Source organism: Onychomys torridus, chromosome 3 (assembly GCF_903995425.1).
Source record: "Onychomys torridus chromosome 3, mOncTor1.1, whole genome shotgun sequence".
Lineage (NCBI taxonomy): Eukaryota > Metazoa > Chordata > Mammalia > Rodentia > Cricetidae > Onychomys > Onychomys torridus.
The window spans coordinates 30,769,131-30,788,452 of record NC_050445.1 but is presented as its reverse complement, the minus strand read 5'-3'; the positions used below and the strand labels follow the sequence as shown (position 1 = coordinate 30,788,452).

General features: G+C 45.2%; 1 protein-coding gene across 3 annotated transcripts in view; it reads right to left on the bottom strand.

Moving 5' to 3' along the window:
* The window catches only part of Slc37a3 (solute carrier family 37 member 3), a 41,357-nt gene extending 24,513 nt beyond the window's left edge, over positions 1-16,844 (bottom strand). The window contains exons 1-4 of one of the 3 annotated variants that reach the window (XM_036182143.1): positions 16,755-16,809; positions 11,451-11,533; positions 4,512-4,670; positions 1,989-2,097 (exon numbers count right to left, since the gene is read on the bottom strand). In XM_036182143.1, coding sequence (XP_036038036.1) covers positions 1,989-2,097; positions 4,512-4,600 — 198 coding nt within the window. In that variant the 5' untranslated portion in view covers positions 4,601-4,670; positions 11,451-11,533; positions 16,755-16,809. Of the gene's footprint in view, positions 1-1,988; positions 2,098-4,511; positions 4,671-11,450; positions 11,534-13,206; positions 13,245-16,754 lie in introns of those variants that run through there. The other 2 variants (XM_036182141.1, XM_036182144.1) reach the window with 2 other exon arrangements.
* Positions 16,845-19,322: the final 2,478 nt, after the last annotated feature.

Sequence of the window (19,322 nt, the reverse complement as noted above, 5' to 3'; positions counted from 1 at the left end):
TGTGGGTATCAACAGAATGGGTCTGTAAAGAAACACAAAGCTCTACAGGCATGCCAGAACCTGATTTCTGTAGAGCCAATCAATCAATCCAAACTGCAAAATCAACAGTTCTGCAGAAAAAGGATAGTAACACCTACTGTGCTGTCAATTAGAGTAAAAGAAATACCTACAGGGCTGGGGTGGAGCCCAGGAGTGGAGCACCTGCCTAGCACAGATGAGATCCTGGATTTGATCCCCAGGATGGATGGATGGATTAACCAGCAAGCAAGCAAGAGTCAGTATCATTACATAAGAGCTAATAATGTGAATGGTTACCACCAAAAAGAGTCAACCTGGGCCTAAGGTGGCTCTTCTTAGTAAAGCCTGCTCACAAGGCAGATGCCTAAGCATTGGACAGCCCTAACCAGACTGGGGAGGGCTCCTGCCATTTCCCAGCAAGCACTCACTCTCTGCACCCAGCAACCCTGAACCCTGCTTTCCTGAGATCCTGTGTATCCAACCCCAATAAAAACCCTGGGTAGGAATCTCCAAGGGGCTTCCCAGGAAGACAGCAATTCACAAATGCTGTCACAGGCTCTGGGAGGGAACCTGGTTTCCTGCAGGCGTCACGCTGGGCACCTTTCCGTTTGCTAATTTCACTTCCTGTCCTCTTCCCACAATAAATCACACATGCTGAGTGTTCTAAGTGCTCCACTAACCTATCAGACCCGGGGTGGTCTAGCAGCCCCCCTGCCCCCACCAACCCACAATCCCAAAATACAAATCCCAGCTTTCAGGATGCAGGACAGACTGCACCTGGTTCCCACACTGGGAGCTCAAGTGTCACTAAACCACAGCTGGAGGAGCCAAAGCTGTTTTGCTTAAAAAGAAATGAGCCGGTAAGGACTTCAATCTCCAGGACCCACATGGTGGGAAGAACCGACCCCTGAACAAACACTCAAAACACACAAAGAAAGAAAGAAAATCCATTCTAAGAAAGAAAGAGAGAGAGAAAGAAAGAAAGAAAGAGAGAGAGAGAGAGGGAGAGAGAGAGAGAGGAAAGAAAAGGAAAGGAAAGGAAAGGAAAAGAGCTATTTTATCTGAACAAACACTCAAAACACACAAAGAAAGAAAGAAAATCCATTCTTTATAAGAAAGAAAGGAAGGAAGGAAGGAAGGAAGGAAGGAAGGAAGGAAGGAAGGAAGGAAGGAAGGAAGAAGAGAAGAGAAAGGGAAGGAAGAGAGGTATTTTACCTCATCCCAAAGGAAAGGGCAAATTTGGGGCAGAAAATGGGTGGAGAGGGGCTGGAGAGATGGCTCATCGGCTAAGAGTATTTACTGCTCTTCCAGAGGACTAGATTTCACTTCTCAACACCTACATGGGGCAGCTCGCATGCCCCGGCTCCTGAGAATCCCATGCTCTCTTCTGGCCTCTGGGTATGTTCGTACACCTATGTGCATTTGTGCACAGCACATACACGCGCACACACAAAACTTTTTTTTTTTTTTAAGAGAGTTACTTTAAAAACACACCTTTACTCCCAGGACTGGGGATGCAGAGGCAGGCGGATCTCTGTGAGAGTTCCAGGCCAGCCAAGACTAAGTACATAGAGAGACCCCACCTCAAAACAAAAAAGAAGGAAAAAGGAGGAAGAGGAGGGAGGGAGGGAGAGAGAAGAGAGGGAGGGAGGGAAAGGAAAAAGTGCAAGATCAGATAAAAACTAAAAATGAAAAATGAATCAATCAATCAAGAGAGAAACGCACACAGCACTTGTGAAATCGCAATGAAACCAGAACTGTGTGATTTCACAACAGTGAGATACAAGGTGATGGGTTAGGTACCTAGGCTGAATCTGAAGGTTCTGAACTTACAACAGTCTGGAGTTCGTACCCTAGGACATAGTAAGTTGTTTCAAAGTCCTGACTAGATGACGTGAAAAGAACTTAAGAACTGCGAAGGGCGGACATGGAGGAAGTCCTTCTTAGCTCCATCCCCATCCTCTGCGTACCTCTGCAGGCAGGTCAAAGGATGTGTTAAAAGCACTTGGGGTCCACTGCTTAGAAATGCTGACTTTGACGTTGCTGAATGTTTTTCTTGATGCATGGAGCAAAGAATAGCTGCAAAACACAGAGAGAACAGAACTACATGAGAAGCAAAGAAAACAGCACTCAAAACCAAACATGTACATTCATTTGATTCAAGTTTGGAAGCTTTACAAACAGGAAAACTATTTGCTGCTTTGTAAAAGGTAAAAGCTGCTAATTAAGGCAGACTCTGCTGGGGCTGGAGAGATGGTTCAGTGGTTAAGGGCATTGCTGTTCTTTCAGAGGACCCCGGTTCAATTCCCAGCACCCACATGGCAGCTCACAGCTATCTGTAACGCCACCTCCGAGGAGATAAAACACCCTCACACAGACAGACATGTAGGCAAAACACCAATGCACATAAAATAAAAATAAATCAATTTTTAAAAACACAGGCTTTACTAACCAAGTGGAGCTAATGCACACCTTTAATCCCAGCTCTGAGAAGGCAAAGGCAGTCAGATCTTTGAGTTCAAGACCAGCCCGCTCTACAGAGAAAGTTTGAGAACAGCCAGGGCTACACAGAGAAACCCTGTCTTGAAAGAGAGAGAAAAACACTCGTCTTCCTTATGATTTCACTGTTTGTGCATAACTTATCTTGGAACTGGATGTGATACACCTACCTTAGGGCCCAGTGCCAGTAATGGAAAGCATGAGTCACTCCCTGCCACCCCCATCTCACACAAATGGGGAGCCCTAAGCCAGGCTGTCAACTCTTAGAAGACTACAGAACCTCTTTCCTAGTTTATTCTTGGAGGGGGGAATCAACATGTATAGTGCCATCAATGAAGATTAACAGAGTGGTGGGATGGCTCAGTGGCTAAAGGGCCCTGTTTCCAAGCCTAATAACCTAAATTCGATCCCCAGGGCACACATGGTAAAGGAGAGGACAGGCTCCATGACATTGTCCTCTGACCTCTACTCTCACAGCATGGCCAAGGGTGCCCCACAAAAAATAAACTAATTAACAAAATTTATAATGGATCTGAGAAAACAGCAAAACAGGTGACTAAGAGGGTTACATATAAAAACTCCCACCCTAAATATCCTGGCTTATGCTCTTACTACAGAGGTCATTTCGAGCTCTAGAATCACAAACACAGACAATTCCTCCAATCATGCTGACTAGCTAGAGGCTACTAGTAAGCCTCAGTCTCATGGGAGTTACCCAGATTCCTGACAACATCCTTCTCATCTCTGCTGTTCTAGCGCGCACTCCTGAATGCACATCTTTGTTACAAGCTCCCGTTTCAACAGCGAGCACCTGATATCAGACTGGGGTTTCTCAACCGCTACAACATTTTCTGTCAACGAGTTCTTGGGGCGAGTTAGGACATTAGCAGCACCCCTGGTCTCTGACACTAAATGAAAACGGTAACCCTCCATCAGGCCAGCCAAAATGTCACAGACTGTCAAATGAGAACTACTATCCTAAAATCATCAACAAAGTACAATGGGGATATCAGAATGCACATCTATAACACAAGGACAGAAGTAGTAGGAGATGTGTGTGTGTGTGTGTGTGTGTGTGTGTGTGTGTGTGCGCGCGCGCGCGCGCGCATACATCTCAGGCTAGCCTTGAAATAACAAATATATATGCTTTGTCTCAATAAAAATGAAGGAGGAGATGAAGCTCGGGTGCTAAGCCTAGAATTATGTGCAAGGACTGAATTCTACCCTCAAAGCCACAAAATAAAATTTTTTTAAAAATTAAGTCACAAAATCACAGGAGCTGCTCAGTGGTTAAGTACATGCTAAGCACAAATAAAACGCTCTAATGCTATACGTTCATCCCCATCTCCACAAAAATTAAATTTTAAAATTGAATTATGTGAGCTGGAAGATGGCTCAGTGGATAAGAACACCTGCTGCTCTTGCAGAGGAGCCTGGTTCAGTTCCAAGCAACCACATGATGGTTTACAACCACAAGTTACTGCAGTTCCAAGAGACCCAATGACCTCTTCCAGCCTCCACGGGCACTGCAGTGGCAGACATGCAGACAAGACACTCATACACATAAAATTTTTAAAAAGGTCTAACTGTGGCTGGGTGACGTGGTGCGCACCTTTAGTCCCGACACTTGGGAGGCAGAGGCAGGCGGATCTCTGTGAGTTCGAGGCCGGCCTGGTCTCCAGAGAGAGTTCTAGTACAGCTAGAGCCACACCATGAGACTCTTTCTCAAAACACTTGCCTTATGAGGGTGTCATTAAATATTTAGGGGGGAAAAAAGCACAACTGAGAGCCAGTCACAGCTCAGTGACACAGGCCATGCTCGCTCGGCAAGCTTGCAGCCCTCCTGAGTTCCACACCATGCACCAAAACAAAACAAAATAAATGCAGCGTGAATGGAAGGTATCTATTTCGCTGGAAGCCGGTGTCAACCAGCATACTCTCTGAGGTAGTACCACTCTCAAGGGCAGAAGACCAGAGAGTCAGGAAGCCATTACCTGAAGAAAGTGAGCAGGAACACAGCAACATGGTGATGGCTGAAGCTGGGGAGCAGAGCCCCCCTCTGCAGAAATCGTGGCCAGGCCATGCTCCTCCTGCTCCCTCTTCACCCTGACCTCAAAGTCTTCAGAGTGGTTGAGTTACATCACTTCTTCTTTCTGGAAAGACAAAGACACATTCTTGACATTTTTAAACAAGAAAGCAAACCTAATGGTACAGGACTCCTATGCCAGCACTTGGGAAGCTGAGGCAGAAGAATCAAGAGCTAGCTCAAGGTCAAACAAAGTAAGTTTGAGGCCAACCTGGGCTACAGAAGACCTGTCTCAAACACACAGAGAGACAGACAGTCAGAGAGAATGATAATCCAAACTATCCAAAATAACTTCGTAAAATCTGAATTAGTAGGTTTATGACGAGCCAACAAACAATCACAACTTCATCTCATAAACTACTCGGTAGCAGAAAACTGTATTGAAAACTATCTTTTGTAGTTACTGGCTAGTCCTGGAGTAGGAGAAGGACCCTCAACAAACGAATATACCCAGTAGAGGGAACAGCCATGCAAACGGAGAAGAGCACTCGTTTTTTACAGAAAGAGCAAAGAAAGTAAACGGACGACTCGGAAGAAATGACCTGTTAGAGTTAAGAAACAAAAGTTCCCCAGCACTCGGGAGGCAGAGGCAGGTGGATCTCTGTGAGTTCGAGGCCAGCCTGGGCTACAGAGTGAGCTCCAGGAAAAGCATAAAGCTACACAGAGAAACCCTGTCTTGAAAAACAAACAAACAAACAAACAAACAAAAACAAAAAAAAGAAACAAACAAACAAAAGTTCAAGTACAGGGCTGAGGAGTTGGCTCAGTGTTAGGAGCTCTTCCTGAGCACCCGAGGTTAGTTCCCAATGTCTGTAACTCCCAGCTCTAAGGGACCTGCTGCCTCTGGCTTCCATGGGAACCTGCGCTCATGTACACATACCCACATGCAGACACACATACCTATACATACTTTAAAATGATAAAAACAAACCTAAAAAAAAACTATAGAGGTGGTTTAGTGGTTAAAAGCACTGGCTGCTCTTCCAGAGGACACAGGTTCAATCCCCAGCACCCACATGGAGGTTCAATCCAGCTCCAGGAAATCTGACACCTTCTCTGGCCTCCTCAGACACCAGGCACACATGTGGTAAAATATATACACAAAGGGCTAGTGAGATAGCTCAGCAGTTAAAAGCACTGGCTGTTCTTCCAGAGGTCCTGAGTTCAATTCCCAGCAACCACATGGTGGCTCGCAACCATTGATAATGAGATCTGGTGCCTTCTTCTGACCTGCAGGCAACATGCAGGAAGAATATTGTATACATAATAAATAAATAAATCTCAATACACACACACACACACACACACACACACACACACACACATATTATATATACACACACACACATACATATACACACGCAGGAAAACACATACAAATAAAGTAAAAACTATTTTAATATATTAATACATATTTTTAGTTTAACTGGGGACAGTGGCATACATCTGTAATCTCAGTACTCAGAAGACTGAGGCAGAGTCAAAGTTAAGACTAGCCCAGTATCCAAAGCAAGTCACTGAACAACCCCAGCCCCACAAAAGAAAACTGTTTTAGCTCCAAATAAGTAGGACATAGCTAACTTCACTTTAAAGTCATTCCTTCTGAGGCCGCGCGGTGGTGGTGCACGCCTTTAACCCCAGCACTGGGGAGGCAGAGCCAGGGGGATCTCTGTGAGTTTGAGGCCAGCCTGGGCTACAGAGTGAGTTCCAGGACAGGTACCAAATCTACACAGAGAAACCCTGTCTCAGAAAAACAAAAACAAAAACAAAAACAAAAACAAAAACAAAAACCCTTCTGAAAAATGGTAACAAATTTATGAGCACAGTAAGACCAAAAATTCTGACAAAATAAACTGTTTATAATTCCAGAAGTTATAAAACAAAAGCTCTCCTGTGTTCCTACTAAAATTACAGTTCTTGGTCTGGGCAGATTGTTCGCCTGACATACGGGAAGCCCTGAGTTTGATCCCCAGCACCACAGCAACCAGACATGCTTGTAATACCAGCACTGGGGAGGTGGAGACTGGGGGATCAGAAATCCAAGGTCACCCTTGGTATACAGTGAGTCCTAGGCCAGCCTGGGGGTGCCTGAGAGAAAAAAAGAAGCAAAGAAAACAGCTATTTTACCTGAACATATTCCACCTCAAAACAATGTAAGAGCATAAGTATAAAATGCAAAAACACAATATAAGAAAATCTAGAGCCAACAAGATGGCTCAGTCAGTCAGGGCACTTGTCACCAGGCCTGAAGACCTGAGATGGACCCCCAGGACCCACACAGGGCGTAGAGAACCAACTCCCTCCCTCAAGTTGTCCTCTGACCTCCACACATGTGCACCATCCCCCACTCCCACTACTAAGTGTGATTAAAAATAAATGAACGACTGCATTAAAATAAACAAATTGAGGTTACTACTGCTTTAGCAGGAACAGTTGTATAATTCAGGGCCACTTGGATATATGTATGTATGTATCTACTGAGATATCTGAGACCACGTGGATTTAGTTTCTAAATAAACCACCTTATCCTAAGCCATAGAGGTGAAAGCAAAAAGTCTTAATAAGTACACGGGGAAAATAGATTTAAACAGTCACCTGCTGTTGGCAGACTGCCATTTAAAATGAATACTATTATACCATTTGGTCCTATGTAATTACAATAATTAAAAAGAACACTGTGAGCATATATCCTCCATAGCCCAGAGACGGCTTCCACGCAGATGTGAGCTAGGGGCCCTTGAACACAGGGGTCTCTGCCAGGTCTGGAAATCAGTGCATGCTGCTTTCATCATGTCCAGCACCATGAACACACACTGGACATGGTAGTGTGTTTCAAGTCTAGCCAGTTCTGGTACAACTAATAAAGCCCAATTTATTTCTTTATTTTAACTGACGTATTTCCCTCCTTTTCCTTCTCTTTCTAACCAGGCAGGGTCTAGATCTCCTACCTAAGCTGGCCTTGGACTCTCTGTGTAGTCAAGGATAACTTGATCTTCTTGCTTCCGCCACTCAAAAATGCTAGGATTACAGGGGTGCACTACCATGACCAGTTCTGAGTACTGGAAATCAAACCCAGGGCCTCCTATGCGCTATGATTTAAAAAAAAAAAAGGGGGGTGGGTGGCGGCGCATGCCTTTAGTCCCAGCACTCGGGAGGCAGAGTCAGGTGTATCTCTGTGAGTTTGAAGCCAGCCTGGTCTACAAAGTGAGATCCAAGACAACCAGGAATATTACACAGAGAAACTGTCTCCAAAAAAAAAGAGGGGGGGGGGTGGGGTGTCTTGCTATGTAGCCTAGGCTGGCTTGGAATTCAGTATGTAGACCAGGTTGGCCTTGAACTCATAAGAGATACACCTACCTCTGCCTCCCAAGTGCTGTAAATTAAAGGCATACACCATCATGTCCAGTTTACTTTTTTCCCCCCTAAAGACACATCCTAGGGGCTAGAGAGATGGCTCAGCAGTCAAGAGCATTAGCATCCACATGGTGGCTTATAACACTCCGTAACTCCAGTTCCAGGGAATCTGATGCCCTCTTCTGACCTTTGCAGGTATTAGGTAAACATACATGTAGGCAAAACACTCACACACATAAAAACAAAACTTAAAAAAAGTATAAGAACACATCTCACTATGTAGCCGAGGCTAGACTCAAAATCACTATGTAGTCCAGGCTGGTCTCCAAACTGCAGCAATCTTCTTGCCTTAGCCTCCCAAGTACTAGGATTATAGGTAGGTACTATCACACCCCACTTATTAAAGCCAAATTTCTGTTTTTGAAATCACAGTAGCTTGTCGTTTAGTATCTTCTCAATGGACACATAACTATCACGTAATAGTTGACAGTGCTAAGAACTAGCTTTCCTTACTATTTATGTGTGTATTTCCTTGTTATTGTGTGTGAGAGTGAGAATTTGAGCAGGCATGCTAAGCTATGTGGAGGTCCTTGGAAGTCAATTCTCTCCTTCCACCAAGGGTTACAAAGAGCTAACTCAGGTCATCAGACTTACAAAGGAACCGCTATTACCCAGGAGCCAGCCCTAGCTTTTCTTATATTTTTTAATTCACAAAATACAGTATACACTTGTCATATACAGCATGTTTTGGAATATGTATACTTTGTGGAATGATCCATCAAGGGAATTAACAAAGGCACCGCCCCACCAGGTATCATCTTCTGTGAAGGTAAACACTACAAGACACATTGTTATTACCACAATTACCACGTTACACAGGGAAACACTACAAGATACATTGTTATTACCACAATTACCACGTTACACAATAGAGATCTTGACCTTAGTCCTTCTAGCTGAAGGAAATTTTACAATCTTTGGTCAATATCCCTAAATCTTCTACACTGGTACCTTAAAATAAATAAAGTAAAATGTTGCCAGCTGTAGTGTCCCATGCCTTTAATCCCAGCACTCGAGAGACAGAGGCAGGCAAGATATCTACAGAGTGAGTTCAGGACAGCCAGGGCTACACAAAGAAACCCGTCTTTAAAAAAAAAAAAAAAAAAAAAAAAAGCTGGGCGGTGGTGGCCCACGCCTGTAATCCCAGCACCTCGGGAGGCAGAGGCAGGTGGATCTCTGTGAGTTCGAGGTCAGCCTAGGCTACAGAGCTAGTCCAGGACAGGCTCTAAAAGCTACAGAGAAACCCTGTCTCGAAAAACAAAACAAAACAAAACAAAACAAAATTTAAAAACAAGGTCTTGGCTAGACCTCTCTTGGGCTAGAGAGATGACTCAGACATTAAAAGCACTGACTGTTCTTCCAAAGGACCCAGGTTCAATTCCCAACACCACATGGCGGCTCACAGTTGTCTGTAATTCCAGTTCCAGGGGACCCGACACCTTCACTCAGACATACATGAAGGCAAAACACCAATGCACACAAAATATAAATAAATAAAAATACAATAATAAGGTCTTGTGCAGGGGCTAGTAGCTCAAGCTAGTAGGCCATACCTTTTATCCCAACACTCAGGAAGCAGGGGTGGGTAGATCTCTGTGAGTTCAAGTCCAGCCTGCTTTACACAGAGGGCTCCAAGCCAGCCAGGGCTACATAACTAATAAAAAGAAAAGATCTCAGGAATGGAGACTATAGCACAGTGGAAGAGTTCTTTCCTGGCATACAAAGGCCTTGGGTTCAATCCTCTGCACTGCATAAAAACAAAACTCAACACAGGTATCAATCAGATCCAAAAACCAATGCATTTTAAAGTGAGTTCACAATCACTAAGCATTGTGATTTTTGTAAGGAGGCTTTTCTCCTACCCTAGAAGGCCATTAAAATCAGTATTTTTTTTTTAAAAAGATACTATATAAAATTACATCGTACTTTGGGGGTGAGCAAGATGTCTCAGCAGACAGGAGCACTGACTGTACAAGCCTGTAACCTGAATTCCATCCCTGGAACCCTCATAAAAGAGAAGAGAAGCAACCTCACAAAGCAGTCCTGACCTCCATATGCACGCTGTGGCATGCCTAAGCAGACACATGCACATCATGCATACACAGCATGCAAAGTTAGTTTATAAAGGTGAGAGCAAAGATGGCTCAGCAGGGAAAGGCACCTGAGACCAAGATGGCTGCTACCTGAGTCAAGCCTTGAAAGCCATCCAAGGCAGGAGGAGAGTAGCTCCACACAAGTCGTTTTCTAGATTGTGCGTGTGTGTGTGTGTGTGTGTGTGTGTGTGTGTGTGTGTGTGTGTGTGTGTATGTGTGTGTGTGTGTACTCTGCAAAAAAGAACACAAGTGCACTAGGAATGCTGATACAAGATGGTTTTACCTTGCCACACATCTGGAGATAATGTCACTCTATGCTATGCTGCTTTGGGATAAAGCATTTCCCTAAATTGTGACATTGTTACTTCTAAAATTCGACTGTATTTTTCTTTAAATATAGTCTCACTCTGTAACCCAGGCTGGCCTGGAACTTGAAGCAATCCACCTGTTTCAGCTGATTTCCCCTGGTGCTGGGATTACAAGTAGAACCCACCATTTCACTTCTATAGAGATAGTTAAGTTTGTTCCAACCCAAATACAGTAAGCCTTTAAAGGCATCTTGTGCTGGGCATGGTGAAGCAGTACTATATATAATACCAGTGCTTGGGAGACTGGGGCAGATGGACTGCCACTGAGCCAGCCTGGGCTATTACACAGCAGACCCTATCTCAATAAGTAAATCAGTACTTTTTTTTAAACAAAAATGTTCTGTATTAGTAACACTTTGATCAAAGGTCAGAGCACAATGAAAACGGGGGGCTGGTAGACGAGAGACCATAACAACAGTACCAACCACCCCCAACATGGTCTTTCCCCAATGCCCAGCCCCCTCCCATCAGGCTTTCTGAAACCCCAGAGAGCGGTAACTAGTCCCATGTCCTTATAGGCGCCTGGCTGGCTCTATGCCTCTCAAGAAGCAAACATTCCTCTCACAGGCTATCTGCTTCGAAAATACAAGGGGTCCATGCCCACCATATCCCCAGAGCAGCTTTACCACCACTTCCCTTCAGAACTCTCTGGTTGCCAGCACTGGCCTTCACACCGGGCAGCTCCTGTTCACAGGCCCTTCCTTCCCCTTTGAGTTCGGGCATTCAAGCAGCCAACTGGAAGAGGATAGCACCCCCTTAAACACCCCTGCAGTCCTAACTGAACACCTTCTTCACTTATCCTTCTCCTGTGTCCCCAAGAAACTTCACTCCAAGGGTGAACTCGGCCTGTCATCGGCTCCCATGATGCATGGGAAACACCCTTGCCTTCCAGAGTGCTTGCCTTTGATACTTCAAGCTCCAACACTCATTTCACTTAAACCAGGTTCCTCCCCTTTACCCACACTTCCTTACCAGATTACAGGCCATCTCCCCAGTGAGTCTTTTCTTCTCCCAGGCCTGGCCCACTTCCTTCCCTGTATCCTCACAGCTGAGCTCTGTCAGAGAAAAATCACACAAGCCGGCTGACTTCAGATTCAAACCACAAACCTCAAAGGGGCAAGCAACACTGTCTGGCAAGCCTCCCACACTTCCCTAACAACCCCGCCTTCTCAACCTCTGAGACAGCGCTTTCTCTCTTCCCTTTCTAAACTTCCAGGATCTTTCTCTGCTCTGTCACCCTGTCCTGTGGCTTTAGACCAATGCTTCTCCGTTATGCCACTAACCCTGACACTTCAGGGTCCCAACTGACTACATGGTATCTCTCCACAGATCTAAAATGGGATCCATTTCCTCTAGATCTATTCCTCCCCCGGGATTCCCCACTTCAGAAATACCACCATCCCTCCTGTGGACAAGGTAAACAGGATTAATTCTTCATTTTCCCCTTTCTCTTGAGCTTCCATACCCAGCCCTTACTAAATGCAGTCCTTTTTACCTCCAATAGATATCCCAATTAATCCCCTACCACCACCTAAGACAACCTCCCTTCATCTACCACCTGCCTATTCTAACAGGATTTTGCTCCCTCTACATTCACAGCACCCCCAAACGATTCTTCACACACTGCATTTTATAACATCAATCCCACCACCAGGCAGGGTGGCACACACATGTGTAAACAGCACTTAGGAGGCTGAGGTCAGCCTTAGCTATGAGGTCAACCCAAAACTCATAAGTCAAGGGCTACCATTAGGTTGCTACGAATAATGTAGGTTATCATTACGTTGCAAGGCAAGGATAAGATATACAAGGCCCCAGGTTCATCTTTAGCCCCATTTAAAAAAAAAAAAGTGGATGAATCAACTTCTGTTCACGACCTTTTGATGGCTTTCCAAAAGACAGATAAAAACAACAACAAAGTCTTTGCAGAACCTTCCCAGCCTTAGTTCCCTGTAAGAAACAAGCATGATTAAGGGGCAGGGAACAGCTGGGGCTGGTAGGGTCTGACTGCATAGATGACTGAGCTGGAATGGTTGAAAGTTGTTTTATTTTACTTTCCAATTCGTAATAAATGAGCAAGGCAGACATGTTAGCTTGCCTATCACTGAGACAAATACCTGATGCAAAAGACTCAAGAGAAGGATTTACATTGGCTCACGGCTTCAGAGGCCTCACTCCATACTCGGTTCAACCGACTCTGGGCCTATGGCAAGGCAGAACATCAAGGCGAAAGGGGAAATGCTCACCTCACAGCAGCTAAGGAAGCGAAGGGCGTAACAAGCAGCAGGCAAAGTCAAGACAAACCCTTCAAGGCAGGCCCCCATGATCTACTTCCACCAAGACTGACCTCCCAACAGCCTATTCAGTACGAATCCATCAGTAGCTTAGCCTGTTGATGAAGTTAGCATCCTACCCATGCAATCACACTCTACAGCACCGCCACCTGGTGATCACAACGTCAACAAATGCTTTGCGGGAAGATACCTCGAATCCAAACCACAGGGCAGAACATCGAAAGATATAAAAGGGTAGATATTAATAGTAAAACTCTCACCCCCACCCCTGTCTCCAAACACCCTGCCTGATCAGTTCCTCTCCTGTTCCTGCAGATTCTGTATCTCTGCATTCACCCCAAGCAGAGCCCCTTTAGACAAACTTACTTCCAAGCACATACACACACAATTCAGTACCTTAGTAGAAGCAATCTATTTTCTCAGCACCTACCCACCTGCTGCTTCTAAGCATGTGCAGTTCCCATTATGGAACAAATCTCTATTTTACCAGTCCCCCACTGGGAGGCTGAATGGCTTCCAGTTCTCTGCCAGGCCACAATCTACTCTTTGTCCTCTGGCGTCCTCCCCTCCCCCGCCACCCCATCCCTAAATTTATCCCCATCTCCAATCCCTGAACCTTTACCATAGCTTGCTCCTCCCTCTTTTTGGCTCATTACTCAGATGTCACCTCCCCAGAGGCTACTCTGACCACTCATCAAAAATACTTGGGGCCAGGTGTGGTGGTCAACACACTTAATCCCAGCACTCAGGATGCAGAGGTGAGCAGATCTCTGTGTGTCTGAGGTCAGCCTAGTCTACAACGCAAGTTCTAGGCCTGTCAGGGCTTCACAGTGAGACCCTATCTTTAGAGGACAAAAAAAAAAAAAAAAGTTCCCACAAACAGAACAAACAGAATACTACAGCACACTGCCCCAGCTATGAGGGAGGTGGAAGTAAGATTGTTTGAGCACCCAGGGGTTCAAGGTCAGCATCATAACAGACTTCACTCCAAAACTTTAGACACACTGGGCATGGAGATAAGACAAAACATCGTCAGCCCCAGCTATGCAAAGCCAAAATGGAAGTTGTAATTTCAAGGACGGTCTGGAGTACACAGTGCAGTAACAGATGACAGCCTGGGCCTCACTCGGATCCTAGCTCCAAACAATAATAAAATAGAGCTAGATATGACTCAGTGGCAGAACACTTGCCTAGCATATGAAAGGCCCCGAGTTCAAGTCCCCGTACCAATAAATAAATAAAAAGTTTCAATTCCTATTTCTGCTTCTTTAATGATTTACAAGTTTATTGTTCATCTACAAACTCCATTAAAAAAAAAAAAAAGTGCGGTGGTGGTGGTGGTGGTGGTGGCACACGCCTTTAATCCCAGCACTCGGGAAGCAGAGGCAGGCAGATCTCTGTGAGTTCGAGGCCAGCCTGGTCTACAGAGTGACTTCCAGGAAAGGCGCAGAGAAACCCTATCTGGGGTGGGGGGAACAGTGTCTTTCTCTGTCCTAAGTCCACAGCTGTATCCCCAGGACCTCCCAGAGCACTTAGACCAATTTAAAAAAGAAAATACTCTGAATACTTTGTCAATTCTTCCCCCCCCCCCCAGGGTTTTTCTGTGTAGTACTGGCTGTCCTGGAACTCTCTCTGTAGACAGAGACCAGGCTGGCCTTGAGCTCACTGAGATCTGCCTGCCTCTGCCTGCCTCTGCCTGCCTCTGCCTCCCGAATTAAAGGCTTACGCCACACTTGCCCAGTGTCAATGATTTCATTAGCTGAATGCCTATAAGACACCAGAACCCTGATAGGGTCTTTGCATATATAATCATAGCTCTCCAGGTAGTTTTAAGATGAGAAACAGTTATCAGAAAGAAATCTCTCTTGAGGAACAAAATAAACATTCAAATCCAGACCTAACTAGACTCCATATTATATTGTGTAGGTGGAAAGTTAAGAGAAAACATCCCAGGCTGCATAAAGCATAATTAGAATTATCACAGCTTGGGCTGGAGAGATGGCTCAGAGGTTAAGAGCACTGGCTGTTCTTCCAGAGGTCCTGAGTTCAATCCCCAGCAACCACATGGTGGCTCACAACCATCTATAATGAGATCTGGTGCCCTCTTCTGACATGTAGACAGAACACTGTATGTGTAATAAATAAATAAATTAAAAAAAAAAAAAAAAAAGAATTACCACAGCTTAAACTCACTGGTATGTAGTTGAGGATGAGAAAAGTCCAACTTATGAACAAATATGATTCCCTTTACACCCTCAAACATACAGAACTGGCAATCATGTGACTCTTCAAGGATTTAGTTTTTACAAGTGCCAAGTAAAATGATTATATGCACTCAAAGTACTGGTAGGTTGAAAAACCCTAGATGGATCGTTGAGTTTGGCGATTTCACAGCACTGTATATGCCAACACTCAGCACTTACAAAGTATCTTTCTGACTTCTCATCTAACTAGAAGCTATTTACCAGTACATCCCTTCTCTTTTCAAAACTCAAGCCTACCCAGGTGTATACTCCTATAATCCCAGCAGAAAGGTCCCAAATTTGAGGCCAGGCTGGATTACAGAGCTAGACCTTGTCTCAAAAACAGGCAGAGTGCACACTGATTTGAGAACCCGACTTAAAAGCAGGGTCTAGTTCAGTGGTTGATTGCTTGACCAGCACACACCAATCTGACATGGTAGTACACACTAACAACCCTAGCACTTCAGATAGGAAAATCAGAAGTTCAAGGTCATCTTCAGTTACACAGGGAGATGGAGGTGACCTGGACTACATGACATCTGTCAAAACACACCCCAAATCTAGTAATCCTTTTTTCTTAAAACTGACTCATTATCACATATGTTTAAGGCCCTGGCTATCTGTTTCATGGTCCCTAAAACCACATCCTTTTATACCAAGGTTCCTACGATCACATATTTTCTATTTTTGGACACATATCAAAGACGACTACTTTCTCCTGCCTCCTCCAGACAAAGCACTAACCATGCCAATGGTCACTGCAATGACATGCCATCCTCACTGATGAACAGGCACCCATCCAGAACCTTAGATAATGAACACTGATCTTGCCCCTGAAAGCAGAGAGCGACCACACATTGCTCTGACACAAAAGTCCATTTAGTTTACTTCTTTGAGGTTCAATTTCCTCACTTAAGGTTTAAATGGAACGATTTACTAGGTTTTCAGGGCCGAGTCTGTCATACAGGAAACATCTGGCAAATGGCGGAGAAATAACCTAACCTCAAAGAAGTGAAGGCGCTCTTTTCATCGGCGATGATTCTGTAAACACAGAAACGTGTGTGAAGATACCAAGCAATGGTTAAAGAGGCTAGCAATTACGAGTCTGGTTTTGCTCGCCCTGGCAACTCTGCTTCCTCTAAACATTTCAGTAAGTTAGCACGGCATCGCCTAACATATTTCAGGAAACATTAAAACTAAGTGGACACATCTCCATTGTCCCTATCAAAACTAAGGACAGGCCACATTCTGCAAATAAGAAGAGCCAAAGAATGCCGAATAAGTAACAGAGCCGAATTCCTCAACTGAGTGCTAGTAGTTACTAGAAAACAAAAGCCCTAGTTTCTCCACGAAGTCCGTTCTTCCTCTCTGACCTCGGTGCATCCTACCCAAAAGCCTCCCACCCTATCTAAAACGTGGCCCTCCTCTTGGATTTCATTTTTCTTCAGTTCAGTGTCTCATGATCCAAGGCCAAGGGACCGGTGGTCCGAGGGGTACAAGTCCCCCTCGGCTGGGCTGGCCACTTTCCCTGTCGGGTGTCCTCCTCCCCCTGCGGTGCACACAGCCTCAGGGCGGCACAGCGGCGGCTTCGGGAGCTCCGGTGGGGTCCCGTGGGGTGCAGCGGCTAGCCGTGCCCGCGCCGCCACACCCACCAGCTGCCCGCGCCTCCCGCACCCGAGAGTCCCCGCGCACCCAGCCGGGCCAGGGCCCTCGGCACCCAGATGCACACAGGCTCGCACCTGAGACCCGCCGAAGTACCCGCTCCGCTAGACTCCGCTGCCCGCCGCCCCCGCCGCCACCTCACCCAGCGCGATGTGGCCAGAGCTTCCGGACGTTCACGTGACCGAGCATACAGGGGCATGCCGGGAACTGTAGTCCGCCAGTGCCGCTTCACCTGCGAGCTGCGGAGTCTGCAGGTTGAGTTTAACTGGACTCCTGAGGATGGGCTGGGAGGATGGCCAGAAATGTCAGCTGAAAAGGGCAAGGAGTGAGCGATCTAATTTGAGAAGAACTGGTAGGCTAACCATTTTTCCAAAAGAGGTTTTATTCTGCTTTAGATTTTTGTTTAATTAAATGCAGCTGTCCATTTAGGGTAGGAACATTTACCTGTCAGTATTCACTTACACCCTGTCAACACCCCACCAAAATAAACCATTCATATTAAGATTCCCAGCAGTAGGGCTGGAGAGATGGTTAAATAAATAAATCAGTCCATTTTAAAAATGAGTCTAGAGAGATGGCTCAGCAGTTAAGAGCACTGGCTGCTCTTCCAGGAGACTCAGGTTTGGTTCCCAGCACCCACATGGTGGCTCACAACCACTCCAGCTCCAGATGACCCGACGCCCTCAACTGGCTTCCATGAGCACTGCACACACATGGCATACATTTACGCATAGATAAACACATAAATAAAAATAGAAAGCCGGCCAGGCGGTGGTGGCACATGCCTTTAATTCCAGCACTCGGGAGGCAGAAGCAGGCGGATCTCTGTGAGTTCAAGGCCAGCCTGGGCTACAGAGTGAGTTCCAAGGCTACAAGGCTACACAAAGAAACTCTGTCAAAAGAAGAAGAAGAAGAAGAAGAAGAAGAAGAAGAAGAAGAAGAAGAAAGGAAGGAAGAAAAAGAAAAAATAGAACCACCACCAAATCTCCTTTTGCAGGGTGTCCAAAACTAGGTAATAAGAAGAGCACTTCCTTATACTTTCAACACAGTAACAAGATCCCCCAGCAGAGGAGAGGTAGAAGCAAGGAGCTAAAGCAGACAGCCTTAGCTTGCCTAGCAAGTGCAAGGCCCTGGGTTCGGTCCTCAGCTCCAAACAAATAAATAAATAATAAATAAAGTGGAAGGGGAGATGAGCTGCTGGGGTCCAGTGGTTAAGAGCAATTGCTGTTCTTCTATAGGACCCAAGTTCAGTTCCCAGCACCCATATATCAGGCAACTCACAACCTGCCTTAACTCTAGTTCTGAGGGATCCTATGCCTTTTTCTGGTCTCCTCAGGTACACACACACACACACACACACACACACACACACACACTCATTCACATAAATAAAAAATTTAAAATAATTAATTGAAAAAATCAATGGGCGGTGGTGGCATACTCCTTTAATCCCAGCACTAGGAAGGCAGAGCCAGGTGGATCTCTGAGTTCGAGGCCAGCCTGGTCTCCAAAGTGAGTTCCAGGAAAGGCACAAAGCTACACAGAGAAACCCTGTCTTGAAAAACCAAAAAAATAAAAAATAAAAAACAAAAAATCAAAATGAGGTAGAAAGGCATCCAGCAGGTTATTTTAACACTTGATTCCCACCTCCAGGTGCTCTCCCAGTGTGCAATGTGGGCTGGGTCTGAGTCAACTGACTTTGTTTTTAACAATAAGCACTACTACCAAAGGCAAGAAAGAAACATTTGCAGCTCTTCTCAATGACAGCGACTTTGCAGGGCCGTATTTCCTGCCCCAGCCCACACATTTGTGGCAGATCTTGACCTATATGCAGTTTCCAAGTTACACATGTTAGAGTGATCTCAAAACCACAGGCAGCGGCAGCCTTGACAGTGTCCCAGCTTTAAGTGACCTTGTTTCAAAGAGATATTCCTGAAAGTCCTTGTGTGGGAGCAATTTGGGGTAAGATGAGTCAGAACTTAAAGGTTATTTGAAGGCATCAGAGACACAGTGCTCTTAAACAGGGGACAATGGTCTCCTGTGTCAGGGCTCTGTGACGTGAATGCTAGGGACTGAACTCAAGTCATCGGGAAGAGCAGCAAGTTTTTATCCACTGAACCATCTCTCCTGCTTGAAGATCTAGTTCTTAGGATAGGCTCTGAGAAGTGCTTAATTGATGCAGTCTAGACTGATGGGCTCTTTGGTGGAAATAGGGGAAAAAAATCATCTCAGATCTTTGCTCCTACTGACAGCATTGAGGACTAATCAATTCTAAGTTTTCTCACTCTTAAAAATTAGTCTCTGCTGTGTGGTAGACCTTTTGAGACTACACACACACACACACACACACACACACACACACACACATACACACACGTATGCAGTAAGGCATCTTTATTTTGTTTTGGTGCTGAGAACAAAACAAAACAAAAATACTTACTAGTATTTTTCTAGATTATTCTATCATGAATATAAATCCCCAACTGCTCTACATTCTTTTAATTCAGGGGCTTTTCATTTGTCTGGTTTGGAGTTTTTTGGGGTTTGGGGTTTGGGGTTTTTTTTTTACATTTATTTATTTTGCCTGTGTGCATGTGTTTGTGCATGTATGTGTAGTCAGAGAACAACTTGCCACTAGTTGGGTC